Source organism: Cannabis sativa, chromosome 9 (genome assembly GCF_029168945.1).
Source record: "Cannabis sativa cultivar Pink pepper isolate KNU-18-1 chromosome 9, ASM2916894v1, whole genome shotgun sequence".
In the NCBI taxonomy this organism is placed as follows: Eukaryota; Viridiplantae; Streptophyta; class Magnoliopsida; order Rosales; family Cannabaceae; genus Cannabis; species Cannabis sativa.
The window spans coordinates 48,086,510-48,112,539 of NC_083609.1; the positions used below are offsets into that span (position 1 = coordinate 48,086,510).

Sequence of the window (26,030 nt, forward strand, 5' to 3'; positions counted from 1 at the left end):
CATCCATATAGAGGATCATTGATCACATTAGGATTATAACAATGGATAACTAATAATGTGTCTATATGGTGGAACATATAGAGCATTCTATATACTGAGAGTGCAATTCTGAGTTCTATGTGTGGATTCAACGAAGAATTAATAAGTCAGTGAATTTAAGTGGTAAATTCAAGATGCTTATTGGAAGCTCGGATATATAGACCCATGGTCCCCTCACTAGTTGAGATGATATTACTTGTAGGACTCATTTAATTGATTTTAATTAATCAATTAAGAATTCTCAAGATAAGCTTGTCAGTTTGAGAATTTGGCACTCATTAAGGGCAAAACAGTAAATAGAGATTTTGAAGGGCATATTTATTAATTAGGAAACTTTAATTAGTTTCATTATTAATAAAATAAATGATAATATATTATTTGATAATTATTTTTTAATTATTAAGTAATTAGATTTATCATTAATATGGTTGAACAATGGAAATGGCAATATTTCACAAAAAGGGAAACTATCAAGTGTAGGAAAAGGAAAGTTGGAAAAGAGGCAAGCCTTGTTCCACATTGCCTAGGCCGGCCCCCTTTACCTTCCTTTTCCCTTGATTTTCTCAGTTCAAAATGTCAATCATAGCCCTTGGTGGTCTTCTATAAATAGAAGGAAAAGGCTTCAGATTTTCACATATCTCTGTATCTCTGAAAAAGCTTTTCTCAGCATTATTCTGAAAGAATTTTCTCTCAGAAAATTCTCTCTGAGCCGCCACCCTCTCTCTCTCTATACCTTCACTGTTTCGAAATATATGAGTGCTAGAGTAGTGCCCACACACATCAAGTAATACCTCAATCATAGTGAGGAAGGCTGTGTAGAATTCAGAGACAACAAAGAAGGACTTTCGGGCTCAGATCTTGATTATACTCTGCTACAGAAAGGAATCAAGGGTTAGAGATCTGAGTGGGAGGAGACATATATATTCTGCTGCAATCACTGTAAGATTTCTGATACTCTTATGTGTTTAATTTCATATCGTTTTAGAAGTTCATATTTAGGTTGTTAAATCAACATACTTGTGAGTAGATCTAAGATCCTGGTAAAATAACTTCCAACAACTGGCACCAGAGCCATGGTAATTGATTTGCTTGCAAGAAATTTGGACTTAAAACGATTTGCTTGTTTTTTGGATGGTATCATGTTGCTTTGAGTGTCATATTGATGTTTGAATGTTGTTTGTGAATTCTGGGAAAAATGGTTACTGTTTTTATTCTGTAATTATTTTTGTTGGATAGTTTGGAAAATTCTAAGCAATTTACTTTTTTACAGAACTCGATTTCGATTTAATTTGAATTAGTTATGAATTTTTGAAAATTGGAAAAATCGGGGTGACGAGCAACTTCATCACGCGCGCGGAAGGGCTGCTTGCAGCCTCCCTGCGCCGTGATTTCTCGGCCAAACACCCCTGATCCGCGCGCGGATGGCCATGCACAGCATGCCATCCGTACAGTTCATCCAATTTTCCAATTTTTTCGATTTTTCATGCTATTTCATGGAATTAAATTCCGATTTTTTGTGTAGTTTTGTATATTGATTTTTGTTTTTCAAATTTCAAATCTAATTATCAGAAATAAATTAATTTTATTTTTTAAAATTAATTTTAGATATTAGTGTAATTTGATTTTGAAAATAGGAAAAAATCAAGTTTTGCTTACCTTTTTCTTATTTCCTTTAAAATTTGATTATTTTATTTTTTTTAGGTCAGATATCATTTTTTTTGGTAACTTGACCTTAATTAAAATAAGATCACAATAATCATGATAATTTTAAAATAGGAAATAAGGTATTTTTGTTAACTTTTTAAATTTTGTTATTTTTCAATTAAATTAAATTGTAAAACAAGAAAAGGGTATGTATTTACCATTTTCTATTTTATTTTTTAATTTATTAAATAACATGAAATTTAAAAGGAAAGTTAGCAATTTATTTTTGAAATGACATTTAGGTTACCCAAAACCTAATTTTTCAAAATAGTAGGTTTAATTTTATTTTATTTTTCGAAATAAATGATTAAAATTAAATAAATCCTACATCCAACTATCCAAATCTAACCTTGTTGCAGGAGTATGTGTTTTAGATTGTTTGTAAGTTTTCTAAAACCTATTATTGCTTGATCTAAATTGCCTTGGTTAACTTGAAGATAGATCAGCTGATCTAGTTTTAACCAAAGGTTCAATTGACGATAGATCAAGTAAATAATTTGTAACAGGTAATTTTTACAAACTTCTTTCATCTGTGTATGACTTAGCAACATGATAGGATCCATCCAAATGTGTATGCCTGTGTGAGCCTATATGTTTAATTTCTATTATAGATACATATAGGTGGTTGTTGCTAAATAAAATATCATAACTGATAGATTTTATTTAGGCTCATTTAGTTGTGAGCCTATTCAATTAATAACAGTTATTCATTGTAAGGTTAAATTCCTCTCTTTTGGGCCTTGTGTGAGAGTTGGGAGCCTTAGAAGTGGGTGCGACGTCTTGGACCCGGCTCCCCTCACATGAACAACCCCAATTGTGAAGGCCCATTTGCCTGATTTGGATAACTGTGATAGGTTAATTATATTAGTTTGACCTAATAAAAGATTGATTAGCAACATAATTAATTTCATGGTTCCTTGAAATTAATTTAAGAAAAACATAGTTTGAATAGTCATATTCTGGAAAGCTATATGTATTTTTCTTGTTTTTAATTAAATATGGAATTATAACCATATAAATTCTTTCTGAATCTTAATTTTATAATTTCATTAAATATTCCTATTTAAGTTGAGATTTAGTTAAATCTATCAAATCAACTTAGATTTGAATATTTTTGAATTTCCTATTATAAATTAAGTTGAAGAATTTTGGAAATTGGTTATTAAGATTCCTTAGATATTTTTAAGTTGATATTTTCTAAATATGGGAACTTAAAATGGAATATCTTCTAAATTAAGTGGTTACTACTTAATTGGTAATATTTAATTAAGTCATTGTTTGAAGAATATTTTAAGTTGGGTATTTAGATTTTCTAAACAACTTAAATAAGATATTTTTCAAAATTATTCCATTTTTGAAATTTGATTAAAGTTTTTACTTTAATTTGTAATATTTCATTATTGAGATATGGAATATAAATGATTAGACAAAATACATGTTTAAATAATGAGCTTTAATCAAAGAGAAATTCGATCTCCATTGTTGGTTTTACATAGCTATTGTTTTAGTGAGTAATCCTCCCTAATGGAGGAACGTTCATTAGCAAGTTAGCGCCGTTTAATCTCGAAAGATAAGTATTCTTATAGGTTTATTTATATGGTTCATGACCACCCTAATGGTGGCAACCATGTAAGACTTATAAGAATGCGAAACAATGGTAGAAGCTCATAAGATAGAATTGCCTTGACTCTCGCCTAAACGGGACAACGCTGAATTCCAATCTTGATCGAATAAAAGGTTGCTAGAATGTTTGACATTTTAGATGAATTGACAACTCTATTCAATGGATGATGCTTTGACTCTCGCCTAAACGGGACACTGTATCAGTTCGTTGGAAACCTTGGAAAATAAACTATGTTAGATTTAGTATTTTTATAACATAAGTGATTGTTTGTTTTCTGAACCTGTGTATGAATTTATGAAACCGAAACCTTACTTCTGTTTATTGATATGTTGTAGTGCCAATATGAATAACCCTCATCCCGATCCACTCCTAGTTAGTATCTTTGCAAAAGAACTCAATAGTGTGAAAATGCATCCTGGTAGTTGCATTAACTCGCACCTATTGTTGATGAATCTGAAATTCCAAAAGGCAAATCTACTAGGAATTGATTTATCAAAGGAACAATGGGTGAAACTCATACTTTATAGTCTTCCTCAGGAGTATAACAGTTTTGTTCTATATTACTTATTGAACAATCCTAACTCCTCCGACATGGACAAACTCGAGTCTGAGTTGAGGGCCCATGAGCGGGATCTCGATTGCAATGAGACTGCTAGCATTGCAAGTTTTAATCAGAGGAAGAAGATTAAGCATGAGGGCTCCAACAAAGCTGCTTCTTCAAGTACAAATGTCAGACATCATGTTCTATGTGCGAATTGTAATGGAAAGGGACATAAAGAAGAACAATGTCCCAGGCTTCTAGACAATTCAAACGAAGGTGATGCTTTTGTATTTGAATCATGTGTTTTAGAGAACGACAAATCCTCCTGGATTGTTGATTCTGGATCTACTAACCATATATGTTCTTCATTACAGCTGCTTGAAACTTGGGAGAATCTTCACCCAGATGAGTTAAAGCTTAAAGTTGGAAATGGCGAGTTGGTATCAGTTAAAGCAAGAGGAATAGCCCGAATCAAGTTTCATTCTAAGAAGTTTTTACTTTTAGAGAATGTTTTATATATTCCTAATTTTAGTAGAAACTTGATTAGTGTTTCATGTTTACAGACACAATTTTATATATTGAATTTTTCGAGTTCAAATTGTTCAATTTCTCGTAATGGATTTCATATATGTGTTGCAAACATGGAACGAGGGCTTTATGTTTTAAGACCTGATACTCAAATCTCACTAAATACTGAACTTTTCAATGTAGCTAGACCTAGAAGCCTTAAGAGAAAAAAGATTGATAATGATGATCAAACTTATCTATGGCATTTACGTTTAGGTCATATAGGCTTTGATAGACTCAATAGGCTAACCAAAGACGGTCCATTGAAAAATGTCATCTTAGGAGAGCTGCCAGTCTGCGAGTCTTGCCCAGAAGGTAAAATGACCAAACGTTCTTTCTCTGCCAAGGGAGAACATGCCAAAGAACCCCTAGGGCTAGTACATTCAGACGTTTGCGGACCACTGAATGTAAAAGCCAGAGGAGGTTATGAGTATTTCGTCACTTTCATTGACGATTTCTCTAGATATAGTTTTCTTTACCTAATGCAAAAGAAATCTGAAACTTTTGACAAGTTTCAGGAATTTCATGCTTTGGCTCAAAACCAATTGGGTAAAACATTAAAGATCTTGCGAACTGATAGGGGTGGAGAATATATGGATATGCAGTTCAAAGATCATTTAATTGAACTTGGAATTGAATCCCAATATACTGCCCCTAGCACTCCACGGCAGAATGGAGTTGCAGAAAGAAGAAATCGCACTCTCTTAGAAATGGTTAGGTCTATGCTGAGTTACTCAACTCTGTCTACGTCCTTCTAGGGATATGCTATTCAAATGGCAAACGACATTTTGAATGTTGTTCCATCTAAAGCAGTCCCTAAGACACCCGTCGAACTATGGAATGGTCGCACACCTAGTTTGCGCCATTATAGGATTTGGGGGTGCCCTGCTCACGTCTTAAGAAAGAAAGAAAGCAAACTGGAATCGCGAACTGAGGTTTGCATGTTTGTCGGGAATTCTAAAGAGACTAGGGGTGGACTATTCTATAGTCACAAGGATAACAAAGTGTTTGTCTCTACAAATGCTACTTTCCTTGAAGAGAACTATATGAAAGACAACAAACCGAAAAGTGAAATTGTATTAGAGGAAATGCTCACGATTACTGTTCCTTCAAATGTACCATCTTCTTCTACTCAAGAAGAGGAACATCCCACTCCCTCAGTTGTAGCAACTGAGAAAACTACTACTAGAGCTCCTGTTCAGAAGGTCACCGCTCCTCGTCGTAGTGGGAGGGTTTCTACAAAACCATCTCGTTATGGCTTGGATGGTGAAATCAATATGGTCGTTGGTGACGGTATTGATGACGACCCATTGACCTATAAACAGGCAATGGCAAGTCCGCAACGGAAGCGATGGTCAGCCGGTATGGATTCAGAAATGGATTCCATGAAGAAGAACAAAGTCTGGGAATATGTAGAACCACCTGAAGATTTTCGTCCAATTGGATGTAAATGGGTCTACAAGAAGAAAAGGGGTGCTGGAGGCGAAGTCGAAACTTTCAAAGCTAGACTGGTCGCCAAGGGTTATACCCAAAGAGAAGGTGTGGACTATGAGGAAACTTTTAGTCCTGTTGCCATGCTCAAATCCATCCGAATTCTTCTCTCCATAGCTGCCGCTTTAGATTATGAAATCTGGCAAATGGATGTCAAGACAGCCTTTCTTAATGGGCTTCTTGAAGAAACCATCTATATGGAGCAACCAGAAGGTTATGTTCTTCCTGGGCAGGAGAATAAAGTTTGCAAATTAAATAGGTCCATATATGGGCTTAAGCAAGCTTCTCGCTCATGGAACAAAAGGTTTGATGAGATCATCAAGACCTACGGCTTTCATCAGAATGAAGATGAACCTTGTGTTTACCAACTCAAGGAAAACCAAGTAGTAGTATTCCTGGTCCTTTATGTTGATGACATTTTGATCATTGGAAACAATGTCAAGAAAATGACTCACATCAAGGAATGGCTTGACACTCAATTCGACATGAAAGACTTGGGTGAGGCAGCCTATGTTCTTGGTATTCAGATTGTCAGAAACCGAAAGAACAGATCCCTTGCTCTCTCTCAAACAGCTTACATTGACAAAGTTCTTGAGAGATTTTCCATGACCAATACCAAAGGGGCAAACATGCCCTCTAGACATGGTATCCGTCTATCTAAGGAACAGTGTCCTACTGATCCTCAAGAGATAGAAGACATGGCAAAAATTCCTTATGCTTCTGCAGTTGGGAGTCTGATGTATGCTATGCTATGCACTAGACCTGACATCTGCTATGCAGTTGGAATCGTGAGCAGGTATCAGTCAAATCCAGGAAGGGTACATTGGAACGCGGTTAAGTATATTTTGAAATACTTAAAGAGTACAAGAGATTATGTATTAGTCTACAAGGGTGGTGCTTTGAATCCCTTAGGCTATACAGACTCAGATTTCCAGGGATGTCTTGAAGACAGGAAATCTACATCTGGGATGGTGTTTACTCTTGGGGGTGGAGCAGTAGTTTGGAGAAGTGCTAAACAAACTGCGATTTCGGATTCTACCATGGAGGCAGAATACATAGCTGCGGCTGAAGCAGCTAAAGAGGTTGTCTGGCTTAGGAAGTTCTTCACCAGTCTTGGTGTAGTTCCTGGAATGGAAAGGCCTCTAGTCCTGCTCTGTGATAACACTGGAGCTATAGCCAACAGTAAGGAACCTCGGAGCCACAAGAGAAGTAAGCACATAGAAAGAAAGTATCATATTATCAGAGAATATGTGGCAAGAGGGGATGTACTGGTGGAGAAAGTGGATACGCAGGATAACTTGGCTGATCCATTCACCAAAGTCTTGGCAGTAACTTCATTCGAAAAGCACCGTCAGAATTTAGGATTAATTGAAATGTACTGATTTGTTTTATATTGGGATAATTGCGGCAAAAGTCCCCAAAAACTTGAGGTTGATGCCGATTAGTCCTCAACCTCAAAAATTGGCGGTGAAAATACCTAAGGTCCCAATTTTTGTTTGTCCGTTGGTCCTTTTTCTAACGGATCCGTTAAACCCAAATAAAGTGCCACGTGTCAATTTTTTATTGGTCCAAATAATATTAATTTTAAAAATAATTATAAATATTTAAAAAAAATTAAAAAATTAGAATTTTTTTTTCTTTTTATACTTTTTTTAATTTAAAAAAAATATTTTTTTTTTCTTTTTCTTCTTCTTTCTTCTTCTTCTTCTTTTTCTACAGAACTCTCCCAGGCCCTTTTTCTCTCTCGTCTCACCACCGGAGTCGAAGCACTAGGCCGGAGCGAAGGCGGACCCAGCCATCTACGATTTCCGTAACTAGCCGCCGCCCTCTTCCTCCTTCGAAGACCAAAATCCAGAGAAATCGAAGACCAAAGGATCTCACTCCCGGACCACCAACCCTCTCTCCATTTTCAGATCTGTTTGCACCACCAACCCTCGCCGCGCCACCCCTGGAGTTTCGCCTCTGGCGGATGGTGGTAGTGGTGCCATCTCGGAGTCCCCGTCGCACTCAACCACCCCCAAATTAGGTAACCCGACTTTCTTTTTCTTTTTTTATCAGTTATATATATTGTGGAAAGGGATGAGTTATATATCAGTCTCTTCAAACTCAACCACCCCCAATCTTGATTTATATATCAGTTATATATATATATATTGTTAAAATGGATGGGTTATATCAGTTATATATAAATATATATATACCAATTTTGCAAATATATATTTGAGGCGTAAAGAGAAACAGCTGATGATTGATTTATTTTTTGTAAATTAAGAAATAGTTACAAATCGATTGATATGTTATATATATATTATATGTATTTGTCTGATTTTTTTTTTTGAGGGAATGTATTTGTATGGTTGAAGAAGATGAATAATAAAAAAAAAAGAAAAGAAAAAATAAAATAAAATAAAATAAATTTATAATTTTAAAATATATTTTTTAGTTTTTTATTTTATTTTAAATTTTTTTAATTAAAATTATTATTTGGACCAATAAAATATTGACACGTGTCACTTTATTTGGGTTTAACGGATCCGTTAGAAAAAGGACCAACGGACAAACAAAAATTGGGACCTTAGGTATTTTCACCGCCAATTTTTGAGGTTGAGGACTAATCGGTATCAACCTCAAGTTTTTGAGGACTTTTGCCGCAATTATCCCTTTTATATTAGTGCAAGTGGGAGTTTGTTGGGTTTTATGCCCTAAATAAAACTCTGTTTCAATGTAATCCAGATTATTCTATATCAATAAAGTAACAGAAGTAATTTTTTCATTCACTTGTGTATGTTTTGGTTCACTTAATCAATTGCTTGTCTATTTGATTTATAAATTCATCCAAACCCCTTTCACATACTTGAACATGTTTATTGTGTTGTCAACACAGTGGAAAATAAACATGACTATGTGAATAAAGTATTCCTAGATTTATCAGAACACTGGGTTTCACTGATATTACAATCTACAACAGAGTTTACTTACATTTGGAGAAATGTTATGTTCTTTCCAGAACATAGGTTAAAGTAAAGCTCAGGTTGGATGCATGGAGTATGCATTGGAATGGACCGATATTGAACTTTGAATTAGATTTTGAAACTTACCGTAAACATCTATTCAATTCAATATCAGAAGTTGATCCTAGATCACATGATCTAAATCCTGATATGGTTAGGCTTAATTTCAAGAGTGTTATTCGTGTTCTTTGATTTGTTAGTTAAGCCTAAAACTGTAGTCTGGGCAATACATACATTTTGGGAACACGGTAGTGCGATTGAGTGGGAGCGCTAACATAAATATGGAATCTATAGCTTCTATCTGGCGAATAGTAAGCAAAGGGTGATCTCCTTCGAGCTTAACCAAACGAGATAAATGATTGAGTACTCATTTCACTTAGTTGAAATATCATTTATACAGGGTTAAGTGTTTTAAGGATAAAATACATTGTAGGGTGTTACGGTAATCTAAGTCCCTTTACAGTGTAGATCATCCATATAGAGGATCATTGATCACATTAGGATTATAACAATGGATAACTAATAATGTGTCTATATGGTGGAACATATAGAGCATTCTATATACTGAGAGTGCAATTCTGAGTTCTATGTGTGGATTCAACGAAGAATTAATAAGTCAGTGAATTTAAGTGGTAAATTCAAGATCTGCTTATTGGAAGCTCGGATATATAGACCCATGGTCCCCTCACTAGTTGAGATGATATTACTTGTAGGACTCATTTAATTGATTTTAATTAATCAATTAAGAATTCTCAAGATAAGCTTGTCAGTTTGAGAATTTGGCACTCATTAAGGGCAAAACAGTAAATAGAGATTTTGAAGGGCATATTTATTAATTAGGAAACTTTAATTAGTTTCATTATTAATAAAATAAATGATAATATATTATTTGATAATTATTTTTTAATTATTAAGTAATTAGATTTATCATTAATATGGTTGAACAATGGAAATGGCAATATTTCACAAAAAGGGAAACTATCAAGTGTAGGAAAAGGAAAGTTGGAAAAGAGGCAAGCCTTGTTCCACATTGCCTAGGCCGGCCCCCTTTACCTTCCTTTTCCCTTGATTTTCTCAGTTCAAAATGTCAATCATAGCCCTTGGTGGTCTTCTATAAATAGAAGGAAAAGGCTTCAGATTTTCACATATCTCTGTATCTCTGAAAAAGCTTTTCTCAGCATTATTCTGAAAGAATTTTCTCTCAGAAAATTCTCTCTGAGCCGCCACCCTCTCTCTCTCTATACCTTCACTGTTTCGAAATATATGAGTGCTAGAGTAGTGCCCACACACATCAAGTAATACCTCAATCATAGTGAGGAAGGCTGTGTAGAATTCAGAGACAACAAAGAAGGACTTTCGGGCTCAGATCTTGATTATACTCTGCTACAGAAAGGAATCAAGGGTTAGAGATCTGAGTGGGAGGAGACATATATATTCCGCTGCAATCACTGTAAGATTTCTGATACTCTTATGTGTTTAATTTCATATCGTTTTAGAAGTTCATATTTAGGTTGTTAAATCAACATACTTGTGAGTAGATCTAAGATCCTGGTAAAATAACTTCCAACAACTGGCACCAGAGCCATGGTAATTGATTTGCTTGCAAGAAATTTGGACTTAAAACGATTTGCTTGTTTTTGGATGGTATCATGTTGCTTTGAGTGTCATATTGATGTTTGAATGTTGTTTGTGAATTCTGGGAAAAATGGTTACTGTTTTTATTCTGTAATTATTTTTTTTGGATAGTTTGGAAAATTCTAAGCAATTTACTTTTTTACAGAACTCGATTTCGATTTAATTTGAATTAGTTATGAATTTTTGAAAATTGGAAAAATCGGGGTGACGAGCAACTTCATCACGCGCGCGGAAGGGCTGCTTGCAGCCTCCCTGCGCCGTGATTTCTCGGCCAAACACCCCTGATCCGCGCGCGGATGGCTATGCACAGCATGCCATCCGTACAATTCATCCAATTTTCCAATTTTTTCGATTTTTCATGCTATTTCATGGAATTAAATTCCGATTTTTTGTGTAGTTTTGTATATTGATTTTTGTTTTTCAAATTTCAAATCTAATTATCAGAAATAAATTAATTTTATTTTTTAAAATTAATTTTAGATATTAGTGTAATTTGATTTTGAAAATAGGAAAAAATCAAGTTTTGCTTACCAGTTTTGGCCTCCATGTCGATTATTTTTTTTCCTAAAAGCACTTGTTTCCTCATTTTGGATGAAGACATATAAAATGCTTGGGATACATCTTCAGTGCTGTGGTTGGAAGCTCCCCAGATTTACAACATGTTAACCTGGGCACTGGGTCCATTATAAGGTGACCCAGGCACCGGGTGCCTGTGTGCTCCAAACAGGTTGTGTTCCAATTATGATTCAGGTGCCTCTAACATGTTCGTAATTGGTCTTATTCATATTTAAGTACAAAGTTTGAGCCATTTTCACTAAGACGGGCTCGAAAACTGAAACCCTAGCTAGGATTTCAACTTGGGCGCTAGGAGAAACCCTAGGCACCCAGGTTGACTTCTAGGAGGCCGTTTCAACCCTTTTTCAATTCTCAAGCTTCAAACTTGGATTCTTCTTGACTTCTTAGTTCAGAATACTCAAGGTTGGTGAGTTGGAAACAACTTGGCTGGATCCAAACACCTATTCTGGCGATCCTGGAGTGAACTTGTGCGTAGGACCAGGGACCCTCCCAGGTCGACTGCTATGACTCGAGACTACTCAACTCAATAAATTTTTTTCCTTGTTGCCACATGTCAAACGGTGATGTCTAATCACCAAGGTCAGTTCCGGTAAACAAATAGTTATAACTGTAAATTATGATAACTTTTCTATTTCTCAATACTGATCCCATCTCGATGGAAACCTCATACATCCATATTTACAAGTATTTTTTGATTAATTATTTGGAAAAGACACACCACTTACCAAAAGTGCAAATAAACCTTATTACTAATTATCATGTCAGTGTAAATTTAGTGTACTAATAAATCATAGCACTTTAAATATTCAAAGCATGTAATCATAATTATTTTTCACTGTGATGATGTCACTATAATTATGAATAACTATATGTTTTGGATTTAATAGAATTTAATTATTAAATATACAATCATGTAAAATAAATATGTAAACCAAGTAGTTGACTAAGTCAAGAAAGATTTCTATTTCTTTCATTGATAAATAATAAGATTACAAAGAATAGGTTTATTTAGGACATAAAACTCTAACAATTTAGAGCAACCGGTAAATTTTCTGTACATTCTAAATTATTAAAAGTCAAAAATTAATATACAAATAATCTATTGCAAGTGTGCCTATATTTTAATTCATTTGTGCAACAATATGTTCAAATACTAATTCATTACCTTAAATAATTTAATTTTTTTAGGAAAAAGAACTTACCATATGTCCTAAATGACTATGAAATGATTGACTAGACAATTTTCATATAACTAGTTGGGTCTAACGAGCACGTGAGCCCATAGTTCAAATATATTTTTTTAATAAATTTGTAATATGTTGATTTTTTTTGGGTTAATTTCACAAATGCACAAAAACAACAAAAGTACGGTTTCACAGAATTTTAAATATTTTTACGATTTTTTTTTTTGATTTTATGTACATAAAATACGGTCTTTTATGTTGAAATTTTGTTCATTTGCTGTTAATTTTTTGTTATATGTATGTTATTTTTTGTTGTTTTTTTGTTGTTATTTTGATGTTATTTTCATGTTACTTTTATGTTGTTTTCTTGTTGATTTTATGTTATTTTCGTGTTATTTTTTGGAAAACCGTAAAAATGTAAAAAAAAATATTCTTTGAACGTAAAAATGTAAATATTTTACAAAAAATGGTGCCTTATGTAATTATTCCATTTTACCATCTCCAATGAGAGATGTAAAAATTGATTTATATTTGGTACAAATAATGATTTTGTGATATTTTCGCATCAATTTTTACTATTATGCTCCAATGTATTATTATAAATTTTAATGCAAATATATCAGTTCATCTAACAATTTATTAAAAATATAAAATAATTTTACAAACATATTAATTAAACTTTTATAATAAAATATTAAAAATAGCATAATAGTAATTATAAAATCATATCATTCATTGTAATGTAAATTTTACATTATACTATATTGTGATCCAAATTTAGATCACTTTTTGTTATGTGAGATTTTTGTAGAGTAGGCTTTTGACAAAATAATTTATATTTTATATTTCCATCACTTATTTGCATCTCCATTTGAGATGTTCTTAGTCTTCATTGTTTTTTGTAAATTAACAAGGGCCAAAATTATTTATTCATTTTGTGACTCTTAAAAATATTTAGGATATTTTACACACATTTTATTTTTGTAAATTAAATAGAATACTTTAGATTTTTTTAAAGGAAAAAAATAATCAATACATAAAATACCTAATTAATTTTATAAAATAAATAATACATAAAGTTTTTATTAAGTTTAATTTTTTTTTAATAATGAAGTATACAGTGCAAATAGAACTCTAAAATTATTAATAATTTTATTACAGTTATAGATTATAGATAAATATTGTCTCAATTTAATTATATACACTAATAAATTCATTTATTATATGGTATGATTATTAGTATATATATTGATTATATAATTATCAAAGGCAAAATATTCACTTAAAAGAATAAAGAAACCTTATTAATTTAAAATTATATTCGTAATTGAGAGACTTTGATAAAATAATCACCTCTATAAATATTTCGCATAAGACAAAATGTCAATGACAAACTTATTTAGCATTAACCTTAAGAAGTAGTGTAGTGTAATGTGGTACTTGTTTTATCATTTTTTTTTTTTTGTAATTTAATATATGTTGAAGGCTAATTATGTAATTCAATTAGTGGTTGTTGACTTTTTATGTATGATATAAATATATGGTTTTTTTTTAAAAAAAAAAATTAACAGTTTATATACACTTATACATGTATAAGCAAACTTCTACTTTTATTTATTTTTATTTAATAAAATAATAAATAAATCATTTCCTAATTAGATGTAAGTTAGATGATTATCATATAATTTTTTATTTTTGAAAGCATAAAAAAATATTAATGGTTTGTTGTTCATCCAAAAAAAAAAGCTTGTAATTTAATATTTAATGAAGGTTAATTGTGTAATTTACATAGTAAAGCCTAAGAGCATGTTTGGTATTGTTTTCTGTTTTTTGTTTTAAAAAATTGTTTTTAGAAATGAGAACAAAAAATAGTTTTTGAAGTTTTTAAAACACAAGTCACGTTTGGTTAGTGATTTTTAAAAACAATATTGACTAAAAGTGAATTGGTTTTTTAAACAGAAAACAACATTTTGTTGTTTTCAAAATTCTTGTTTTTTGTAACTTTGTTTTCTGAAAACTATTTTTAAAAAACAAGGCCAAACAAGCTAAATTGTTTTTAAAAACAATTTTCTGTTTTAAAAACAAAAAACAGTTTTTTAGTTATGATGCCAAACATGTACTAAATTATTCTCACTTTTATAGAAGTTATAGATTATAGATATACGGTGGGTTATGTAACACTTTGTTAACCATTTTTTTTTAATTAGAAAAATTAAAAAACATGTTTTATAGAATTGTTTCACTTTTAATTTAAAAATTGAGAATCAAAATTTTAGAATTTTTTTTTTTAAAAGTCACTTTCAACAAAAATTTAAATAGATTTTTTTTCTTGATTATAGTCTATTTGTATTTTTATTCATCAATATTTTGGATTCAACCCTGAACTTGGACCCTGACAAAGACCCAAACCTAGAACCCCAAACTCTGGCCTCGGCTCCGAACCTCGACCTGGATTCCAGATCCAAACATGAACCTCGATTCTACACCCCAACCCCAGATCCTAGCTCGAGATCGAAACCCGAACCCCAAAATGAGCCCTGGCCAAGGTTTGAATCCAAGTTTGAAGTTCAAAACTTTATCGAGGCCCAAAGCCTGGATCTGACTTAAATAAAACCAATAAAAAAAATATGAAAAATTAAAATTACAGAACATACTATTATTTTTTACTTTTAAAATTAAAAAAAAAAAACATAAATAGTTAATAAAATTTCTATACAACAAGATTCACTAACACTCAAGGATTGTGACCTGTATAAGTTTTATGTACAACTTTGCTTTAACTACATAGGACATTCAGAAGTCATACGTAGAAAACTTTTCTTCATAAGGTTTAACCACGTCTATTAACAGATTAGCCAAATGTCCAATTCCTTCAACCGAAGAGTAGCTAGCAACTATCACCTCCATGCATCTCGGCTTGTAATATAAGCTTGTGAGCTCTATCAAGTAAAAAACAAGCAAATGCTTTGGCCAATGCAGAGATTCTACACTAACGCTCAGTTGGTGGAGTGAGAAGACTACAAATGCATTGCCATTCATACAATTCCAAATTCCAACTTCTTTTAGCAACCAACGGTCCCGCGTACCTCTGAGGCATCTGTAGCTGCTTTGAAAAATTCTTGAATACCCAAAACCTGAGAATATGGCAGATTTGTAGCAGTGAATAACTAGAAACACATGAAAATGAAACTTCAGACGATAGATTACATAAAATAAAAGCAGATTCCAAATTCTTTAGCTTGAAAGACTAGATAGACATCAAGTAGACATGATTTCCTCATCATGTCTACTCAAGATTAAGTTTCAACAATATAATGATGCTTCTTTACTCTATATTTGGAATAGTGGAAAAATAGAAGGATAGAAAAGTTAAAAACAGAAAAGTGGAGAGATGGTAAAAATGAGTGTTTGGTATGAGAGAAAAATGGATGGAAGAGAAAAATAAGGATGGGGCCACCAAAATCTACCCATCTAAAAGTGGAGAGAAAATAAGAAAAGATAAAAATGTACATATAAATTTACTAAATTACCCTCACTAATAATTATTAAAATTAAAATTTCTCTCCTTCATGGTTACCGAACATAATATAAAATTATTTTCTATTCTTCCCTTCCAAATTTTTCCATCCCTCCCAATTTCTTTCCTTCTTACCAAACAGTGTTAAAGTAACAAAACATGTTCAAGATCGTTTAAGAGCAAGATAATGTACACAACATGTGGGAAGTCATTGTAGCCAGCAATGAGAATATTCAACTTGGTCCAAAAATAACTGATTTATTAGAAATTCAAAGAAGCTTAGAATATCGTGATAAAGAATTCATTATATATGCTGTGTAAAAGATTTTTTCTAATGTGTTCACAATAAAATTGATGATTTAACTCATTTGTTGTCTACTTGGCTAATTAGTCAGCCTTCATTCCTGGTTCATAGGCAAATCAAATGGTAAATTATCAACACCAAATTCACCTTAGCTGCTTTGATGAGTGTTAAGGAAATTCCAAGCGCTCCATTACACCAATGCTATTTCGTTTTATTCTTTTCACTACCTCCTCAATGGAATTCAATTCATCATGGACTCCAATAATGTTTGACATGAAATCAAAAAGTATGATACCAATTGAAACAACCTGCTAGGATAGCAGCCAAAGGGATCGAGAGAAATAATAATTGATAAGAGTTTATTGAATACAAAATATAAAGGATAGAGCAAACCATGCATTCAACAGACTTGGACACTCTTAATAAGCAAGAGCTCGTACCATTCTAGATTATTCCAAAGGCCCCCAGTAGCCTCACCCCACTCTCCTCAAACATCCCTGCTACAGAATATTCTACTGTCTTTCCAATTTGCCAATGCTACGCCACTACCCTAAAAACCTCACTTTCCCACTTCTACACATACCTCTAAACAAATTTCTTTCTTGTAACATAAGGTAAACCTTACAGGACGCTTATCATTTCTTTCATTGAGGATGCATGTGGCAATTTCTAGAGAAGAACCTTGGAATGGGTAGACAATTGAGATTTGCATGTGAGAGGAGATGGATTGATTCAGCAGCCTCAGACATGATGAAAAAGACAAGGCAGCTACCCAAGAGAAAATATAAGTAACAAGAAAAGACAATAAAGTGGCCAAACACAGCAAAGAATCCCAACCGACGAAGGTGATGAGCAGAAAACAAGGTAACAAAAGATCCATTGATCCAAATTCGCTAAAAAATTTAGATACATATCCATGACATGATGCTTATCAAATCTTCAACTAATGATGCTACAAGGACAGCAAGAAAATCCCAAAACATACATAGGGAATCAGGAATTAAAAAGATTAATATTTTACTTGATTAATTGAGAGATGTAAGCTACATAATTAGAGAGATTTTATGACCATCGCATAGCTAAATATTTCTCAATACACGTGCACAATGTGTGTACATTAGAGATAGTCACATTTATACGATGGGAATGTATGCAATAGTAAAACATTTTCTATGCCATGGAACTAATGTAGTAAAGAAAAATTTGTATAAAAATGTTTCAAGATGATGAAGCCTTACTTGGTGATTGACAGAGGAAATTCCAATCTGATTGCTTTCAAATCATAAAATATGAGGAATAACAAAGAGGAATCATGTTCTGTTCATTCAGCTTTCAGGTTATCGTACAGAGTATCCTGTATAATTCATAAACTAAAGAGTGAATCTACGTTCTTGTAATCTAACCAGTAAGACAGCACAGAAGATTAGCATGTGATATATTGAATTTTGACAGTCAGTGTATCTAGTCAAAAACAGAAAAGCAAAAAAAACAAAAAAATGCAGGAGTGCCATTAGATGTGGCATGAGACAATAAAAATATGCATAAATATGCTTCTAGCATATATTCAATGACAAGTTAAGCAATACCAGTTTCTGTTTCAAATCTGAGATTGCCCGCTTTCTTTGGTATGCAAAAAACTTGAGTGACTGAAACAGGAAGAGAAACAAGGTCATTACAGAAATCCTATATGAGGTATAATTATGGTCAAGTGGTAAGAAACTGATCTTACTCCAATTCTCTGCATCTCGAGAGATCTACGGAGTGCTTTTCTTTTTGTCAGAAGATTCCCAGATATCAGTGTTAAAGGGCGTTGATAGTTTTTTCCACGGTAAATAATAATAGCATAGCCTTCTTTAAGCTTCTCCACCGAAATCAGAATCCCACCACTTTCTGCTTCAAGAAACTTTGCTGTGTACATAACCTGATGAAACAATCTCTGCATCGTAATTACTTTAGCAACTTCCCTGTGTTTCCAATGCTGATGCAGACCTTCCATTACACCATCGAAGATCCCACGCCTACCTGAAGGGAATTACAAGCAAGAAGTGATGAACTGGATAAAAGAATTGCTGGACATTGAAGCGGAAGCATCACCAAGAGCAATAACTATGTTTCTCAACAAAAATGCTACTTGATGACTTTGTTTTGTTGGGTCAATAGGGGGTTGGGTAAGAGTATATTGGGTGGCCAGGCTTGAACCTTATACAAAATACAAACACGTGGCTCTGAGATAATTAACTACCTAGTAAGAGAACTTGTTCAAAATGGATACCAGGTTTATTTCATTTATCATATAGCATCCTCAAAAAATCTATATACCAAATGTAGATCATGGAATGCAATTAAACAACTCATCTCAAGGAGAAACTTGATGATACCATGAAAACAAACAGGTCATATTTATTGCTCCATGTAATTAAGATCACAGCAAGTGATTGGGAATTGGGAGGAATGATAACACTAAATGGTAGATTAATCTCTAGAATGAAAATTAACTACTAGTTTCTTTTCTGAAGGCAAGGAAAATCTAATTGAACCCAACAACCTTTACCTTAGAACTTTGACACTTGACAGTATAATCTTAACCTTTACCTTAAATTGAGTATCGTCCAGAGTAGTATAAAATCCAGTAAATTCAGATAGTTTGGCTGATATAACAAGGACACTTTGACAAAGAAAACATCAGGATCAATTATAAACAACAACTTCTACCTTGAGAGTTCAGGGAGTTCTTTCCAAACAATTCAGAAATTTATGAAATCAACTTTAGGGTTGTATAGATACAGTATGAATGGAAAAATAGTTCCAGACAGTAATTTAAAACTGCCACCAAGACAGTATTCATAATGTATATGACCCATTAACACATTACTGTCACTGAAATTAAACATGATTCAAGCTATGAAATCAGTAATATAAGGCAGCTTTTCCTTACCAAGCACAAGGACAATGTGCATCTTCATTCCTATCATCCGAAAACATTCCCTCTCCTCATCAGTAAGCATTTCCTGGTCAGCATCCTTCTCAGAAGGTTTCCATGCAGCATTCAACTTCAATAGGTCCTTCGTTGATTTCTCTATCTTGCTACTAAGCTGCAAAATGTGTTCATAATTAATTCAATCTAAAACAATTGATTTGCCATTTTAAGGTGTTAGGTCTGGACTACTTAAAAATTGAATAACGCTGATTCAGAGTGGTAGGGTGAAATAAAACCAAACTCTCATTTAGATTTTTTATCTGAAGCCATTAAAATACATAGTTTTGACAAATCATGCATGATGTAGTTGAATCAAATTCATCTGAAAGTCTATTCAAACAAAAACCCAATTCCAACCACTTAAAATGAGCACAAGAAGAGGCAAATAGAAAAGATTGCAACCATAAATCAGTAATTGAACCGAAGAATTGAATCAGTTTTGATTCAAATTTCTATTTCATTCAATAGTCGATTTTAAATTCCTATTTGGACAAAATTTATTGTTCACACAAGAGGTAAACCAACCCAAACAATGAATAGCATCTGTTTCTATTCTGATAAAGAAACATGTTATTTGTTGACCAATTGAAGCAAAAATGTAATACACATCCAGAGCATTGAAACTTACAATGAAAAGCTTGCGTTCTTGCTTTCTAATTTCCCTCTCGATTCTTTCTTTTTCAGCTTCCAATGGAAGTTTGACCATTCTGTTTTCCTCAACCGAGTCTCTATACTCTAATTGAATATCATGGAACTCTGATAGAGTTCCAGCGGACTGTGGGTTTCCCTGTGGTTCATCAGCTACACAAAATTTCCCAACTACTTCCAGTCGTGCATGTTCTTCATGGAGTTGGCATCTTTGAAGCTCCATTTCTCTTTTCGATATTAAATCCGCAATTTCGCAAGGTAGGAAGTCTTTTCCCCTGTAAATTATTATAATAAATTTATTGCGTAGCAAAAGATCTCCTCCTGTCAGACACTGCATTAATAAAACATCAACTTTTTAAATTCAACGTATAGAAAGAAAGTCATATAATGCATTAAAAAATCAAGGATGCATGCATTACATAGCTTTGATGCATATTCTCACTGATCATCTACAAAAGAGGAGAGTGAGAAAGAGAACTTAAATCATAAAATTAGAGCAACCATTTTGTTATGTTGTGCTATGATATACCTAGAGAAGATGTTAATAGATGAGCATCAAAGCAATAAGAATACAGACCAACAAGGAAAATAAGAGAAGTAAAGTTAATTAAACTAATTCCACAAGGTAGGCCATGAAAAGAAACAAGCAAATAGTTAACTTAATCGAGGTTGAGAAGAAATGCTCAAGTCACTAAGGGAAGGCCAAAATGATACAGAATTATTATGTCAACCCCAAATTAAGATTGAAGCTTATTTGGTCAGTTGTATTCAAGGTGCAAGTGAATTAGTTGTATCCAAAGATGTCTGGAATTACGCTGACAAATAATGGGAGTGTATAAACTATAGTAAAACATTATAACGTTAAGCTAACCAGATCAAGACTGAAGCTTAATTTGATAAGACATATTCAAGGCTCAATTGGACTAGTTGTATGAAGAGATCAGGAAAAGCATTTTAGTGGAAATATAAGCAACTTTTATCTGGTATTGGACAGCATTATTTTTGAATGTCATGTATATGTTTCCTGAACTTGCCTTGAGCTCATTCGCCATCTGCTTGTTGTCAGTATTTGGAACTCCCAACTTCACAGCAATCTTTGCTATATGACATTTCTCCCATAATTTTAAGATGGCAGCAGCCGGGCCTTGAAGCTTTCGATTCCTACCTTTACAAAATAAAAATGAAAAAGTCAGTTGACCTTAACAAAATAGAAATATCCAAAATGTGCACTTGTCATGATTAATGTCCTTTTCCACAATAATAATTCATCATATCAAACCTACATGCATGAAGTCCAAATATTGCTAAAATATTATTTGAGCTCAGCAAGCACACAAGAAACACACATGACATGCACCAAAAAGAATCGCTGAAGCGGTAAACAAAGACTGCTTATATACAGTCCGGATCAAAACAAACATGGAAATTGTTTAGTTCAATTATACATTCTCAAACCATTCGACATGTCATCAGCAGTTCATTGCTATTTGATTACTACAATATATTTTTAAATAAATGTTTAGTTTCCTTTTCATTTCTGTTTGTATTTCATTGTACTAAAGATGTTACCAAACAAAATTAAGCAATTTACTTTTTATAATACTAATAAATTGGTATATACCGTTAATAAAAAATTAAACACTCTTTAGCACACACAAAAAAAATGAATAAAACAGCATGACTCGTTTACATAGACCTGATCTAAGACGTAGTTTCTCTGCTTTTTCTGATAAATTTAGGGTGTCTACTATCTGGTCCTCATTTTCATAGATTGATATTATTAATCTAAGTTGATTTTCTCTACTAGTTTAAAATAGTAGTATATTTATAAATGGTTATAGTTACACATTGATGGTTTGTCGACATTTGTAAATTGAGTGGGAATAAGAAATAATAATAATAAAAAAAAAAGAGAGTAAAGTAGGCAAGAGAATACCAAGGACAAAATGAGTAGGTAAAGGTTTCGCAAGCCTTCTCAAGTATGTTAGCTCCTCATCTGTCAGTTTTGATCTAGTTTTTGGTGGGGAACGTCTAGATGGACGCCTAAACCCAGGAACCACTTCGGGAAGTAGGTCTGCATCTACCGGCAAAGGCTTGTGCATCCACCAGTCAACAAAGCGAGGTCCAAGGCCATCCAATAATCTATCAGTTTCCCTCTCATACAGTGAACTATTTGGTTGGAAATCGATATCATTTTCGAAAACAAAAGTAGGTTCAGACTTCACTTTAACACTTTTAAAGCTCAACTTTCCATTTACGATAGTTTCTTTTGAGATGACCTTAAAATGGTTCCCTTTTCTCATGTTCATGAGACCATGATCTGCAGATGCCTGATAACCAGAAAAGCTAGGATACATTTTCGGGTTGGTTTCTGAAGTTGAAAGATAGTTACAGCCCCTATAAATAACAAGAGTATCTTTTCTTCTCCATACAACCAATCCTCCTGTCTTCAGCTGTTATGGATAACAAAATGAAGAACACAGGAAAGGAAACATAAGCATTATAAATTAGAACCTTTCCCTCAAATTGTGATTTCAACCAAGGAAAAACAGTGTCATTTATTTCAAAGAAAAGCTCTGTTGAAAGAAGATTATACAATGCAGCAGCGTCGCAAAAATTATGAATTTTTAACATAAATGAGTGCCAATTTAGGTGAATTAATTTTAAAACCAAGAAAACATACATAAACCTACGATTTTAAAAGAAAAACAACCAAAACTAATCGAAACAAAGAAGGCTCAGTATTGCTCAAATTCTCCAAGGGAAGTACAAATTTAGTTTCAATTAACAAAAGACAGAGTCGCCCTTTACCCAACATAAGTATATTTCGTGTGCTTTTGAATAATTCAGAATCAAGATCATAGTGGTCAATTCATAAACACAAGTAGGCCTCTAATCTAGGAGAAGATAATTTTATCTACTTGCTCATCATAAGGTCAAATTCAGTTAGCTCCTCCAAAAATATTACCTAACGATGATTGAACTTAACTAAACAATTGTCTAGTACATTTACACAAAATTTAAAAGCAGAAGAGAAATGCAATGATGAAGAAAACCAAACCTCAAGAATTTCTTGAGCTCTATCCATGTTCCGGCACAAAGGGATATCAAATTTCACCATGGCAAGCTCATTTTTTATCCATGTAAACTTAATATCATCCACAACAGCTTGAGTCACCCCAGCTTTCTTGACTTTCACCCATTCCCTCATCTTGTAAGCCTCACTTCTCAACCTTTCAAGCAACTCTTTTTCAAGGCTCAATTCCGCAGCAGTAACAGTTTTTTCTTTCTTCATTCTCCTAAAGACAAAGCTCTCATCCTTCTCCCATGGCACTTTCCGGCGCATTTCCGAATCCCCTGCCTCGCCAAGTCGTTTCAAATAACCCCCAATTCCCAGTTCCTCAGAACCTTTCTGGGTTTCTTCCATATCAACTTTCTCCCCAAGCTTTTGAATCTTCCTGGCGATTTTCTTAATGGCATTCTTCCCTCTACGACCAACCAACTTATCAGTGAGCTCGCCACTGGACCTTTCAGGCTTGACCCTCTTGCCGTTTTCCGATTTCGAGAGGTCGACGACATCGTGGGGCTCAACAAGGAGAGGACCGTGCATCCATGGAGGTGTGGGCATTTTAATGGAGGTGGGGCGCGAAGTGGACTCCAATGGAAGCTTGGAGTCTGCGTTTGAGTTTGGTTGAGTGGAGTTGAGTGAGATGAAATGTGAAGCATAATTGGTTTGTTTAGTGTGGTGAGGTTTTGGGTTGAAGGAAGAAGATATGAGTAAGGAAGAATGGGAATATGGGGTGGAGTTGTATGAAAGATAAGTAGAGTTTAGAAGAGAAGAGTACGATGAAGAAGAAGGATAGAATAATAGTATGGGAGGCATAGATATTAGATAGTCACTTAAGAGAATGAAAAATTTTCAGTCTCACTCTTATCTCCAATTCAACAGCCAATGCTATTTGCTCATACATACATCGGAAAATTTGCTGTGATTCGGAATGATTATTTATTTATTTATTTTGGTCAGTGTGATTGGGAGTGATTTTATAACGATAAGATACGAGACTCCAACTTCAAAACTTTATCTCAAAAAAAAAAACTTCAAAATCAATTTCAATAAATCAATTCACTTTTATTAAAAATAAATAAATATAAGCTAATTATAATTTTTCCTCAACTTTTTCAGGACGTTAATAGTTTCTAAAATTATTAAATTTAAAGATTTCTGACTATTTTCGTTCAATTTTACTAATATGATAATTATTGACGCTAAAAAGTGATCAACTCCGTACAATATAGTAAGCAGTAGTGGCCAACTAATGTATAAACAAAAAAAATGAAAGAGAACACAACAATTATAGTAGTTCACTCCCCGTGAATTAATGGTAATGGAACTACATCTACTTAGAGATCTTATTATCACGAAAACAGAGAAAAAATGTCTAAGCCTGATAGAAGCTATGACCTTGTAGAGAAAATGAAGAATGTGTAAAATGAGTTGGGGTGACTCTCCTTTATAAGAAAGGAAATCCAATTAAATTACAATAAAATGATAGAAAATTTGCACAAAATTCATTCAAAAATTCTACACTAGCTCACAGGTTGATTTTGATGCCTGAAATGTAAAATCGTGCTAAGGGTGTTCGATACACTTAGATCCGTCTTAAAAATAGCTTTCATGTACCACTTGAATCACATCATTTGGATAAAATTTGAGGGAGTTATGACCATTTTACTGAGTGGTGTGCACTACTAAACGTGACTGCGAGGTCAATTCGACCTTTAGGCACCCAGGTTGACATAGAACGTCAACCTAAGTGCCCAAAACTTGGCTTCTTGGGCTTTAGGCATAGTTTGAGATGCTTGAATGATATAATAGCTATTCTTAGCTCATTCTTGACTCTGGTGAAGATCTCTTGGCAATTTTTCTTGATATGCACATGTGATGCCCGGGTAATCACTAGTGATTACTAGGTGACGACCGGTTGATCACTAATGCACATGGGTGTTGGTGGACTTGCACATAACACATGTGCATAGGATACTTGTTAGATTAATTAACAATCCCAAGATACTATTTTGTATATAATATAGAATTCTATAATATATATAAATAATAATTAGGTTTGTGTACCTCATTGATCTATAGCAATTACAACAATTTGATAGTGCAATACTATCAACTAAGCCTTCCTCCATAGGTCTCTAAATCAGAAGCAGTTTTATTTATCTAATTATCAAAAATATACAATTGTGATGAGACAATATGTATTTATAGAGTTAGGGATGGGACTTAGCTACATAACTCTAGGTGGACTAGACATGCTCATCAAAGGCTTCAGTTAACTAGAGCCCACACTTTTGCATCACCTAGACTTTACATACAGAGATGATAAGCCCATTAACTATTAATCACAAACAATATGGGCTAACACATCAAAGAACTATCCAATCAACCCAAATTTTAATAAAACTAATAAAATTTAATCTAAGCCCAAACAAAAGTCTAACATTCTCTCACTTGGGCTACATTAATTTTAATACATATATATTATATATCAAAATAATTTTATTTAAAAACGACTCATGGGTTGAACAATAGGAAAACATTTGTGGCCACTTTAAAAATGTTAGTTCTTTGATAGCCTCTCAACATACTGGTGCAATTTAACCGTTGATATTGAACTATGACAATCATATTGTTTTTAAATCAACAAAAGACATTCATAATCACAAATACCAAAGTATTAAATCGACATGGTCAATAAGTCTAGTAGTGTGGTAAGGTGTTCAACATGTGTTCAATTTAAAATAACATAATTTCCTTATCAATCCTCAATTTTACTGATACTGTGATGCTTAATAAATAAGCCAGTAAAATTAACTAGACACTATGAATCAACTCAATGATTATATTATTAAATGCAACTTAAATAACTCGTTTCAAGAATTGCGGTTGATAGAAATATCAAACTTGCCGCCACATAAGCATATGCGAGATAAAAATAATAACTATTAACAGGTACAACTGGCGAGACAGAATGTCCATCTTGGGATAAACAAAATGCATAATAGAACTGTTCAAGATGAGATAACCAAGAGCTTGTAGCTCATTGATCCACATATGTGTACATGGAGAGAATAACTACATCCACCCATCTCGCCCTCTATACGATGAAGTAACCATCTCGCTAACACCATCGTATGAAACA

The 26,030-nt window shown here is 33.3% G+C and overlaps 1 protein-coding gene across 5 annotated transcripts; it reads right to left on the reverse strand.

Annotated features, from left to right (window-relative positions):
* Positions 1 to 15,074: 15,074 nt before the first annotated feature.
* LOC115722712 (chloroplastic group IIA intron splicing facilitator CRS1, chloroplastic) lies at positions 15,075 to 23,890 on the reverse strand. 5 transcript variants are annotated; one of them, XR_009684485.1, is made up of 10 exons: positions 22,880 to 23,890; positions 21,755 to 22,271; positions 20,853 to 20,983; positions 19,799 to 20,149; positions 19,129 to 19,285; positions 17,923 to 18,215; positions 17,780 to 17,839; positions 17,432 to 17,547; positions 16,341 to 16,501; positions 15,075 to 15,506 (listed from the first exon to the last, which is right to left on the reverse strand). XR_009684485.1 is itself a non-coding variant. In XM_061104055.1 (8 exons), the coding sequence occupies exons 1-8, from the start codon at positions 23,699 to 23,701 to the stop codon at positions 17,515 to 17,517; spliced, it is 2,364 nt and encodes a 787-aa protein (XP_060960038.1). In that variant the 5' UTR covers positions 23,702 to 23,890; the 3' UTR covers positions 16,166 to 17,514. The 5 variants fall into 5 exon arrangements, 1 of the variants encoding a protein (XP_060960038.1); XR_009684487.1 differs by having other exon boundaries at positions 16,341 to 16,961; XR_009684486.1 differs by lacking the exon at positions 16,341 to 16,501.
* Positions 23,891 to 26,030: the final 2,140 nt, after the last annotated feature.

Bases quoted from the DNA above. Each gene is read 5' to 3' on its own strand.
- LOC115722712 (XM_061104055.1), bottom strand. From the start codon at position 23,701: ATGCCTCCCATACTATTATTCTATCCTTCTTCTTCATCGTACTCTTCT. The intron at 20,984-21,754 runs GTATTCTCTTGC...TATTTTGTAAAG, and splicing joins ACCTACTCATTTTGTCCTTG to GTAGGAATCGAAAGCTTCAA. The intron at 20,150-20,852 runs GCAAGTTCAGGA...TTATTAATGCAG, and splicing joins AGATGGCGAATGAGCTCAAG to TGTCTGACAGGAGGAGATCT.